Here is a 12,500-nt window from a genome sequence, read left to right as displayed (position 1 = left end):
ACAGCAGTGGTGTTAAAGTCCAGTTCTGTTCTGTAAAGGTCCATTACATTCTCTTCTCCAGAAGGAGAGGGGGATATCTGTAATCTGTCATTATAGAACTGTCTAAAATAAAATAACATAAGTCTAGGAGAGGAAATGGAGTGTATGAAATCAACATGACTTTAAAATCTAAAATTACCACCACAGTAACCATTTTTCTGAGAAGGCCGGACTGTTTGTAGCAGGAACATTGATTGGCTTGACTGAGTGAAAGGGGAATGGACCAGTGTGTCTGATGACAGGGAATAGCAGTGTACAGTGTACTGAGAGAGATTTAATCACACCAGAGTAGCTCGCTAAGCTGGCCGAGTGAGGTTTATCAGCCCGACTGCAGCTTCACACCTCCACACCATTCTCACTTTACAAGCCTCTGTTCCCTTGGTTTGTCCACAGGATGTTACCCATGAGTCTAAGGACAATAAGGGCAGATACATTTGATCCACATGAACGTCTGCCTTCTCTTACTAAAATATCAGTGACACTTATGTGGCTGATTCAGTTGGTGGTGGTCCGGCAAAAACTAGGGCTGCCTGATCTCATATATTAAACGTTCTCTTGCACAAGGTCTTCATCCTGAGGCACCAAGGTCCATCCAGCTTTACAAGGCACTCCAGCTATTGACACTGAAGTCTCTCCCAACCTCAGCAAAGCAAGGACAAACAAACAGCCAGCACAGTGTGACTGATATGAAGCCGCACTCTCCCACAGCTCTCCTGCTGCTTGTTTATTGCCTGTGGTCATCTCCACAGCCTCACCGAAGTAATCGAGAGACTGTTTCCCATATCTCTGAACAGGTGTTTTACTGCAACAGCAGCAGCAGCAGTGAACTCAGCTCACGGTCTTACACTGTGTCCCAAAAATTGTAGATACTCTGTATAATAAGTGAATTCAGCTTCTTTAAGATGGACACATGGCTGGTATGAATGAAAAAGCATGAAACGAAGGACTCTGGAGCAGCTGGTGAGTCCAAAGTCATGCTCAATGCCAATTGTGGGCTACAGGGAGATAAAGCCAGCAGCACTGCAGAGTGAGCAGTGAAGGAACATCAGGACCTGACCTTACTGATACTCATGTGGCCATCAAATCCTCACAGAAACGTTCCAACATGTTATAAAGCCTTCTCAGAGAAGCTGAAGCTGCAGGAAATGGGAACCAATTAGTCCTGATTAATACCCTGCAATCATACGTGCGTTTGAGATCCTGCTGGTGTGGATTCGTATCAGGTTTGTCTTATATAATTATTCACATAATAGCCTCCTGTCGCATGGAAATATAAAAGCAGTAGGCGGTTATTTCATTTTATACGTAGTTTTATACGTCTCTGACTAATGCCAGTGAGCTGTTCAGGATTTGTGTTGTGCGACCTCTGATGGCTAGATAGGAGAACAGCAATAACACACAGGCACTGGGAAAAATGCAGTACTGCACCTTTAAGTCATATACGAAAGTGTGCCTCAAGGTTAAACACTGTGTAAGGGCTTCAGGTTTGAATGTTGAAAATGATGACATTACCTGTATCCGTCAATGAAGCTGGCGTTGATGTAGTCAGACCCCTCCACTCCTCGGATGGGCTGCAGACACACGCGGGACGACTCGAAAGGCATGATGTTCACCAGGCGGTTCTTAAACTTGTTGCAGGGAAGATTAGCGCTGATGAAGCGCGAGGTGTGGGCTTTGGAGTTCGCCAGTCTCTGCAGGAACAGGGGAAACTATTAGAGCTGAGGGATACTGATCATATATTAATAAAGTTAAGGAGCCCAGGCCTTCAGAGTGATAATATTTAAAATTACAATAAAAATACCAGCATGATCGTGCTCATTTTGATTGTACTTCTGTGTTTTTTGATGCTTCATTTAAAATTTAGCCACTATTTAATTTTATCTACAAACCTCAGGTCCAGAAAAGTTGGGACACTGTGTAGAAAGTAAATAGAAACAGAAAGCAACGTGTGCATTAAAAGCAAATCATTCAAAGCCTGTATTTAATTGAAAATAGTATAAAGTCAACATATCACATGTTGAAACTGAAAAATATTTGTCCATTTGTGTTTGATGTTAGCAACATAGTTCAAAATACTGAGACTGGGACATGTTTACCTATGTGCAGCATCACTTCTACTTTAACAATGCTCTGTAACTGTTTGGGAACTGAGGAGACCATCTGCTATAGGTTTCAAAGTGAAATGTTTTCCCATTCTTGCTTATAACAGGATATCAGGCTTATTTGTTTTTATACATTTTGCACTGTTCCACGCTTTCTGGAAATAAGGTTTGTGTTCACTTCCTCGTTTCTTCTGAACTGAAGGGCTCTAATGTTCTGGGAAGGCTTTACACTAGATATTTGAACATTGCTGGGAGAATGTGACCGCACTCAGCCACAATAGCATTACTGAGGTCACACAAGGTGTTTGATTTCCAGTTTGTTGTCTGGAGTGATGGAGCTCCGCCCAGAGCCTTAGAGACCAGTTAGAGTCCTCCAACACCAGCAACACCTGACCTCGCTAATGTTTACATGGCTGAATGCCATCAGATCACTGCAATGTTTCAGTCTGTGGAGTAGAGTCGGTCAGTTCAGCGCGGGGGGGAACAAGCTCTCGATGAATACACTTCATTTTAGAAGAAATCCATGAAGTACAGGAGTCTACAAACTTCTGTCTGTGTAGCTGTGCTTCAGGAGGCGGTGTGAATGAGAGCTAAAGTGGACGAGTGTTGTAGTAGCGTGTGGGCTGCTGGCCGAGCGAGAGCAGGCGTGACTGGCAGTGAGAGAGCACAGATGGACAGGAGGAGAGAAAGGAGTGGAAACCACTACACACACACACACACACACACACACACACACACACACACACACACACACACACACACCAAATGCTATTATAGCGCAGCCACAGACAATCTTCCAATACAAATCATCTCCAGGCCATTACAATACTCTCACTATTCTGTTGCTGTTGTTGTTGCCAAGTATTTCAAAACAACTCCACATGATTAAATAATTTCAGAGGAAATGAGCATTATATGATTGAATTTGAAGTTTTAACCAGAGGTCTGAACACTCAAAAAATCCAATTTAAACTACAACATTAGACTATTAGATTGATTTGAGTGTGTGGACATTTTTCTAAATATAGTGATGATACAGGATTTCCATTAAACTGAACAATTCTGAGACTGTTTTAAAAGAAAATCTAAATTAAAAATGAGCAATAAACATATAAAAAATTGGATGTAAGAAGTGATTTACTGCATCTCTAAAATCACTATGAAACAGGAATTCCTAAGCATTACACTTTAACTTTATACATTCCCAAGTGAAACAGGCCTTAGAGGGGGAAGACTCATGAGCGGAACGTGGGAAGTGATACAGGGAAAAGCTGTCTTTTCAACATAGTGATATTATTTATTAGTACAATTTGTCCACGCTTCTAGGCTCTTGGTGAGGTCTTTGTGTTTCCTAAAGCATTTCACAGGACAAAAAAAAAGTTAAATGTTTAAAGACGTACAGCGTGAAAAGAAATGGAAGAAAGTGCGAAGCGAGTCGAGAGAGCGAGAGGTCTGCGAAACAACATCAAAGTCTGTTTGATGTACTGTATATTTGTTATTAAAACTTATTTCTTAAACACTTCTTTGTGAAGACTGATGTAAATGTGTGGACACACCTGATTAAATTATATGAAATATTGATGTTCTAATATTAAATAAGTAAAAACATCATCAAAAAGGAATCAACCTCAGCAGGTTTTAATGCACAGTTACTGCGTATTTACTGTCTTTTCATTTGTGGGCAACAAAACGAGAAATGAGGCCTGATTCTAAGTCATGGATCTTATAATTTCAAATGATGGAAAGTGCACTAAAGCATGACATTTGTTGAGGGGTGTTGCATTAGACACAATACTGGTCCTGATTCTAATTAAACTGAGCGAATGCGTCTGTAACTGACCTTGAACTCCAGCTCCATGGCGCTGACGGTGTCTCCGGGCGGGGGATGGCTGAGTTTCTGGATGTGAGCGTACAGGTTTCGTGCCGGAACCTCTGTGTTTCCGCAGGTGGCCGCCTCCAGCAGAGCCTCGTGGATGAAGACGTACTGATCCTCCGTCTGGACCATGTAGTTCCTCTGAGAGCGCATACACGTCACATGGCCGTAGATGTCCACAGACTTCTCGTGCTTCATGCGCTCCAGCATGGCGTCGATCACGATCAGACAGCCGGTCCGACCCACGCCGGCACTGAGGGGCACAGGCTTAGGTTATTATTAGTGTCAGATGATTTAGACCCTGTCAGTTCCACCAGGTAACCAGTGTGTGTGTGTGTGTGTGTGTGTGTGTGTGTGAGTGAGTGTGTGTGTGTGAGAGTGTGTGTGTGTGTGTGTGTGTGTGTGAGAGTGAGAGTGTGTGTGTGTGAGTGAGAGTGTGTGTGTGTGTGTGTGTGTGTGTGTGTGTGAAAGAGAGTGTGTGTGCGTGTGCGTGTGCGAGAGTGTGTGTGTGTGTGTGTGAGACAGTGTGTGTGTGTGTGTGAGAGTGAGAATGTGTGTGTGAGAGTGAGAGTGTGTGAGTGTGTGTGTGTGTGTGTGTGTGTGTGTGTGTGTGTGTGCGTGTCACCTGCAGTGCACCACCATAGGCCCAGCATCTGGAGGATTACAGGCTTTAACCCTTCGCAGGAAGGACAGGATCGGAGTGGGATACTCTGGAACGCCGTGGTCCGGCCACGCCATGAACTGGAACTGACGGACCTCTCGCTTCTCACTGGAACCGTTCTGCTCAAACACCATCACAACAAATCAAGCCTTTTAGGAAGTTTTCAAGGACAAGCACAGTTCAGTTGTTCACTTAAAAAAAAAAAGACAAATAAAAAAATTCAAAAATCATACAAAATTTGACATTAAATTAAATTAAAGTAAATTATTAAAGCTGGCACCAAAAATGTAAAAATTAAATACAGATTAACAGGAATAAAATCAGACCACGGTGTACATTTTATAAAGATATGTTTATATATATTTTACACATACCTGTTTTATTTATGACATTTATTTATCATTTTGACACAATTTTAAAGAATCTGAAAAACCCCAGCTTTTTTAAAATTAAATTATTCATGACACATAATAGAGAGGCGAGTGTTTTTTTTTTTACCTTATAAAGTGCAAAAGTGCGCACGCAGTATGTGGCCAGCTCCACTGTGTCCAGCAACGTCACCTGAATCATCCCATACGTCTCTGTCCCTCGAACCGGCCAATACTGATCACATTTCACCTGTTTACAGAGAGGAAAGGGTTAAAAACGATCACAAAGCTCAAGAGATAAAGGAGTGATCAGTCACTTTCTCCACGTCATGAAACAGCTGTTATACCGACACCTAGTGGACTGGATGTGACAGAGATCCTGTAATACATTTTAAACATGAATGCCCCCATGTGGGGGACCCTCTCTATGGAGCATGGAAGATGTTAAAATATAAAAAAGAGGTAAAAATTATAACTAATCACTGTCATAAACACTGCCTCTGGGTTAAAAACAAGGCTGCTCCTTTAAATAAATGCCCATATGGTCAGCCACTTAAACAGAAACTGTATTTAAATCTATTTAAAGCACTCCACCTGTTCATAAAGTTTCAAAAACTTTATGGAATATTCTACATTTAAATAAACGTCCGTATGATTGTCCACTTCAAGCGGAGACTTTCACGATTTAAATCTGTTGTTTAAAATCCATCCTATTCCTGTGTTGTTGAAAGCCCTGGGTGTGTTATCCAGGAAATCTCCGTCCAAACAGAAGGGAGAGCCACCTGGCCTCATAACTCACAAGGACACAAACTTCTGAATCCAGGGCAGAGCTCAAAAAGGCCGGCTTTAAACGCTGCCGCTTAAAACGCTTCAGCATAAAACACGTCTTCACATTAGAATTTCAAATAGCGAACGTCTCTCACAGAAATGGAGAGGAAAGGACGAACAGTCTACGGCCAGCTGAGGTCCTCTTGAAACCAAATCTATTCATCTTCTGTCAGCATTGAAAATGTTTAAGAGAACTTCAGCACTCCGTATACAGAAACAAACCTGGTTTCAGTTCATCATGGTTGTGATGTCAAAGCCATGACCACATTTATATATGCACCTATTCACAGACGAGGCTAGAAAGGGATTTTCAACTTCTCTATTCTTAGTAGGTATTTCTATTTTACTTCTGACGTCAAGTGCAGAGATTTTAGAATAGCCCCGCCCCCTCGTCTGAGTCTGTCCAATCACAGCGCTGGACCCGCGTTTATGTGAGAGCGCAAAGAAGAGCTTAAATGCAGCAAAACAGACACAACGAGCGTGGAGAAATAAATAAAACTGAGTGAAAACTGAGAAAACGAGAACTGAGCGAAAACATCAAAACAAGAGATTCTGCTCCTCGCTCTTCACTGCTGTGTGCTCAGGGGTGGGGTGAACAGTGAGGAACACATGCTGAAAGTGAGCGTTCTGAACAAGGACGTTTCCTTAAGATAAGGCTCTGGGCTCTTTAACAGAATGGACAGTGGATGGAGGGAGAGCTGTAAATATTCATGGCTGTCTGCGTCATGTTTAACCACAGAAGAGGTCAAAGACTTAACACAAAGAGTTCAATCTGCTGCTGAGTCACACACCACCGTCCACTCCTCTGTGTTTTTTTATCTACATGCTGTCAATCATCTCCATCCGAGCGCTCTCCTCGGCTCTGGTTGGCGTGACATTTCAGAGCAAACAACTCCAGACCACTTTCTGACATTTCTCCAGCAGCTTTCTGCTGTTTTTTCATTCAGGTATTGATGCATTTATAGTTGAAAAACATTTTAAATGGATGACTTCTCCTTTCAGGGCTGCTTCCTACCAGAACTACACCAATAACCTTATTCTAATTAGTGATGCTACTTATCCCGTTATGACTGAACCTGCTCACCCGTGACTTCTCCTCTAGTCTGGTCATCATGATGATGGTGCTGGTCCTCTGCTCCCACACCATCCTCCAGAAGTCGCTCAGGGTCTCGGGCAGTGGTCCCTGCGTGGCAATGTAAGCGTTCTGCTTGCGATATCCATCAATGTAGTTACCGTTGATGTAGTCGCTGCCGGGAACAGCTGCAGGGATTTAGAAAAAAACATTGTGGCTTAGGATGTAGTATCATAAAGTGCCTATTTCTAGTGTCATACGTTTCCAAGACTGTAGGTACCAAGGATCCTATGTTCTCTGTGTTCTGTCTTCCCTTGGCCCTATAGTCCCCTATTTTGAAGGACCCTATATTTCCAGTGCCCTTTATACCCAGAATACTGTTTTCAAGACCCTGCATCCCCAGGGCCCTATCTTTCCATGGCTGTAGTTACCCAGAATCCCGTGCTCCCAAGGCCCTATATTCTCAATGCCTTACAGGCCCATGTCTTATATTTAAAGTACCCTATATTAACAGTATCCTATACTCCAATGGCTTTATTTATTTAGGATCCCATGCTCCAAAAGCTCTGTGGTCTCAGTGGCCAAGGATCATATGTATACAGAGCTCAAGCTTCTCACTGTTCTAGGTTTTTAGGACCATACGTTTCCATTGTCCTATATTTCAAAGACTGCAGGTACCCGGAATACAGTGCTATCAAGGCTTGATGTCCTCAGTGTTCTATGTTCAAAATGCCCCATGTCCCCATTTCCTATATTTTAAGGGGTCGACATTACCAGTTCCCTATGTTCCTGGTGCTTAATATTCCCAGGTCCCTCCATTCCAAGTACCCTATTCTCCCAGTGCCCTACATTGCTATGTAGTCGATGTACTCGTGCTTTATGTTCTTAGAGCACTACGTCCTACATTACCAAGTTACAGTTCCCAAAGTCCTACATTCCCAGGTATCAACATTCCTGGTACCCTATTTTCTCAAGGCTTAGGCTTTATGTTCTCCTGCTGCTATGTACTGAGTGTTTTATTGGTACCAGGCCTTAAGCCACGACACACCAAAGAAGAGCATGTCTTAGCTGATTACATTCAGTTTAAGGTGTTTTGTTAAGAGCTAAACGCTCATTAAAGACTCATTGGCCCCTCACCGTCTACAGAGGTCAAGACGACTCTGGAGTGGTCGTAGGCGATGACGTTAGCGTAGCGGTTTTTGGGCTTGTTGACCTCCATGTTGGAGTTCTCCCAGGTGAACTGCTGCCCAGGATCAATGGACTACAGTCAGGGGGGAGAGAGAGAGAGAGAGAGAGAGAGAGAGAGAGAGACATAAATGAACACAGCTCACAATGCATTCAGGAACAAGGTTTTTGTTTTTTTCTCTGTACTGGATCTGTCCCCTCGAACCCGAATCTACCTTCAGGAGAGGCTTTGTTTCTATAGCAACCCGACATGTTAAAGAGCGACCCAGAAGGAGTGGTGATGGAGCTGTGCGAGGATTTCCAGACTCCCACAGAGCATGTTAAAAGCAGTGGGCAAGCAGCAGCCTCACAATTAAAACACTAGCAACAGCAAGACCTTCAAAAACCTGTCATTTCCTTTACACACGGAGCAAGCCATGACATAACCCCCTGAAACATTTCCGAATTTGGCTCATAAGTCTCTGAGACAGAGTGAGAGAGAGAGAGAGGGAGAGGGGCTGGCTGGGGAATATATTTCAGTGTTTGACCCCCTGATGTTTCAGCGGCACCCGTCATTTTCTCCCTGGCACCTCTCTTCTGCTCCTCCTCTTTTTAAAACTCAACCGAATGCTCTGACATTTCCTCTCGTCACGTTTGGATCACTCCGGCTCGTGCAGCCTCATTATAAATGAGCTGATATATAGAAAGAGCAAGAGGAAAGAAAGAAGAGAGATGGGGGGGGGGGGGGGGGGGGGGGGGGGGCAAAGGGGAGAAAGACAAGAAAGAGAGGGAAGGAAAGGGGGAGAAAAGACAGCCAAGAAGTGAAGGAAAAAAGAGAAAAAATAAAGAAGGAGTAAAGAAAGAGAGAGATATAAAACTGACCTAAAACTACAGAGTACACACTTTATTCCAGGCAAAACAACATGAGCGCCACCTTTATTAAATATTACTGTAAATGGCTGAAATCCTTATTTTCTGAAACAGATCAGACTCCAGCGTTCCCCTGTTCCGGTGCACGTGTTCCCGAAGGATGTGGGAGGTGTTACTCTTTGGCGGGAGGAAGAGTGTGAAGCAGTGGGAGAGAACTGGGACGGAGAAACAGACTCAGCGAGCAAACAGGCACGAGGGAGAATGAGCTGCCGACCCACAGACTGCCCCCTGCTGGACAAACCCTCAGCCATCTGTCCCCCAGAGGAGGGGGTCTTCCTCTACTTCACGTCCTGCCAGCACAACGCCGGCGACGCCCCAAAGGCACAGGGTTTAAATCGGGAGAAAATAAAACCCTTATTTATTTACAGCACCGTGTTGAATTTTCAGACCTTAACCTGGTACAACAGATCAACACCAGAAGGTGGAGGATTTAAATCAGTCTCCAGACTCTTATTTTGCATGAGAGAACTTGTTTAAACAAAAAAAAACCCAACAAAAATGGTATGACAGGTGTTTTTGAAAAATGGCCAATAAGAACAAAGATGTGTTTCCAATAAAGTGGCCACTGAAAGGTGGTCCTGGATCTGTGCCCCACTTGGAAGGATGAAAAAACAATCCCTTGTTGAACTGGAGCTCTACTTCGCTCTTGCTTTTGTTAGTTTGCTGCTCATTGATTTATTTCTAGGTCTGCACCTGATGCTCATTGGTGATTAGTCGCAATGTATTTAACGGCCTCAGACCACTGCCTGCTCCACACTGGTTTTCAGAAACGCTTCTACACTTCGCCCTCTAGTGGAGGTACTGCTTAATGTCCATGCCAAAATTATGCCAACATTAAGGATGCAGGGAAGAGTGTGGGCTTCGTTTGATACAGGAGGTTCATTTTCATAGAGAGAGGGAGCAGAAATGAGCCGCTAATCTGAACCGAGAGGAAAATACGAAAAGACTGCTTCAAGAGCGATAATCTCCACTTTCATTTACAGCGGACACACTTTAATACAACACTAGATGTGTGGGTTCTGTCGCTCTGCTCTCAGGAGACAGCGAGCTCAGGGCAAAACCGTGTCTAAAACCATCCTTGTCTTTATTTAAATGACCAGGAGGAAATAAAAACATAAGCCCAGCGATAATGTGGACCTTGCAGGGAAACATCACTGAGAACGGAGCATCTGTTCAAGAGAAAAGCAGGCGAGAGAACTTCTGTCAAAACACTGAGACACTGGGAAACACGGCTCGCAGCTCAGAGGGCAAGGCTCATGAATAAACAACGGGTTTAAAACACGGGCAGAACACGACCAACACAAACAAACACACACTGATAGACAATGCAAAAGCCCACTGAATTATACACTACCCTCAAGTACACCTCAGATTCAGGCCTCTGAAGAACAATGAAGATAGGGTTTATTTTTTTAGGGAGTGGAAAACCAACCAGGGACCAGGGGCTAAAAAGAGAGTAGAGTCCAGTAGAGTAGGGACCATGCAGTGGAAAAGCACCACAACACCAGAGCGATGTCTAGTGCAGGGGACGCTAAGTAGTCATCAACTGAATGCTCTGAGAGGAGGATGAAGGATCTCTCTAGGATTAGTCAGCACCAGCCCATGAAGGGCTTTAAAGGTGAGGGGTGTTTTATAGCGGATTCGTGGTGCGTAAACACTTATCTCTGGCCTTACCTCGTACTCCTGAGAGAACTGGAGGCTGTCGTTGGCCTTGAGCCGCTCTATGTGGTCGGCCAGGTCACAGATGGAGATGGGGGGGTGCTCCCTCATACACACTCTATCAGATTAATACAGAGAGAGGAGAGAGCTCAGTTAGATGAAGGACAAGTTAGAGGAAGGGGATGGAAGTGGTTGATGAGCGGGGAGCTGCTGGAGAAGCTCATGGAGAGTGTGTGTGTGTGAGAAAGTGCGAGAGTGTGTGTGTGTGTGTTCTGATGGAATGTGAAGGTAACTGCGGAAGAGAAAATAAGACAAAATAAAAGAATAAACAGTTTGGTGCCGTCATGCAGTGCACAGGGCAGATGTGAGCGAAAAGCAGTGGACAGCGGGCAGTGGACGTACACGGATATGTCCACACGTTAAAGCCAAGTCTCTCACGGCCTCAAAATAATAGCTTTAAAATAGCGAAATATAAATATCATACAAATAAATATTAAAATACTCCTTTCACCAGTCAGGTCGTGTTTGGTGTCTCAAAGCCAATACAGCACAGCTACGTAAGCGTATATGCTAATTAGCAGAGGAGAATGCCACTAATATTATAAAAATCCACACACAGTGATGCAGAGTGAGGTTTGGTTTGGTGTGAAGTGCTCTGTTCTAGAGAAAGTGGTGGTGAATGGAACTGGATGTCCACCTCTAAAAACTCCTCACTGAACGTTTTGGTCTAAATGTTGTGTTAGGGCAGAGAGAAAACATTGTACACAGAATGTCCTTAATTTCCACCATAATACAACCCCAAACACCTCCAGGGGACAGTGTATTTGTGTGGTAGACATGGAGACGTCTGATTCCATTCACCCCCACTGTGTTGATGCCTTCTGTGTGAACTGATAGACAGCACTCTGTCATAAGTGATAGAAACCCCTCAGTCAGGTCTAAGAAAGGTTATTTTTAAAAATATACACAGTTTAGCATGATGCTAATCAGGGGAAATGAGCTTCTATTAGCCGTTAGCTGCATTAGCCATGTGACTCCATCTTAAAAATACGCCAAACAAACCTGGGCTGCCTGACGACGTCTGAGGTGGGAGGAAAACACGCAAAGCAAAACTTTAAACAGCTTTTCCACAACAGCTCACGCACGCTGCGTCTCTAAATGAAGCTCGCTCGAGTTGCTCAGACTCTTAAAACACTCCACTTCTGCTCTACATTCCTCGTCGGGTGGTTATTACATGATTTATGGCTAATCTACCAAAGCAAATTCCCTGTGCTGCTGAACTTGGCAGGGCCCTGCACTTAACCGGATTTGGGAGACTCACAGTTTGAGTTCTAATTTTTCAAAGAAGTAGAAGAAGAAGAAGATGATGTTGAAGAAATAGAAGAAAAAGATGAAAAAGAAGAACACGATGATGACGATGATAAAGAAATAGAAGGAAAAGTTGAAAAATAAAAAGAAACAATGAAAAAGAAGAAAAAACAAAGAATTATAAGATGAACGAGTAAAAAAGATAATAAATAAGGAAAGAATGACAAAGAAATAACGACTCTTCTGGGAAGGCACTTTAGACTAGGTGTTGGAACACTGCTGTGAGGATTTGATTGCACTGGAGTGTTAGTGAGGTCAGGATCTGGATCAGAAACACCGCTCCAACTCATCCCTGAGGTACTGGATGGAGCTCCATCACTCCACACTGCTGTACAGCCCAGTGCTGGGGGGCTCATACCCCTCAGGGCCACACTTTGCATCGGGCACTGAGACGGTAAATGTACAGAGAACGTAACACAGATGTGGGAAACCACTG

At 43.8% G+C, this 12,500-nt stretch overlaps 1 protein-coding gene across 1 annotated transcript in view; it reads right to left on the bottom strand.

Moving 5' to 3' along the window:
- Positions 1 to 12,500, bottom strand: part of LOC136675335 (receptor-type tyrosine-protein phosphatase F-like) — a 186,576-nt gene that overhangs the window by 7,052 nt on the left and 167,024 nt on the right. Inside the window, exons 23-29 of the mRNA XM_066651822.1 lie at positions 10,712 to 10,812; positions 8,081 to 8,204; positions 6,956 to 7,131; positions 5,174 to 5,293; positions 4,640 to 4,794; positions 3,982 to 4,267; positions 1,552 to 1,730 (exon numbers count right to left, since the gene is read on the bottom strand). Of these exons, the coding sequence (XP_066507919.1) occupies positions 1,552 to 1,730; positions 3,982 to 4,267; positions 4,640 to 4,794; positions 5,174 to 5,293; positions 6,956 to 7,131; positions 8,081 to 8,204; positions 10,712 to 10,812 (1,141 nt within the window). The remainder of the gene's footprint in view (positions 1 to 1,551; positions 1,731 to 3,981; positions 4,268 to 4,639; positions 4,795 to 5,173; positions 5,294 to 6,955; positions 7,132 to 8,080; positions 8,205 to 10,711; positions 10,813 to 12,500) is intronic.

This window comes from Hoplias malabaricus, chromosome X1 (assembly GCF_029633855.1).
Source record: "Hoplias malabaricus isolate fHopMal1 chromosome X1, fHopMal1.hap1, whole genome shotgun sequence".
NCBI lineage: Eukaryota > Metazoa > Chordata > Actinopteri > Characiformes > Erythrinidae > Hoplias > Hoplias malabaricus.
This window is presented reverse-complemented; position numbering and strand designations above follow the sequence as displayed.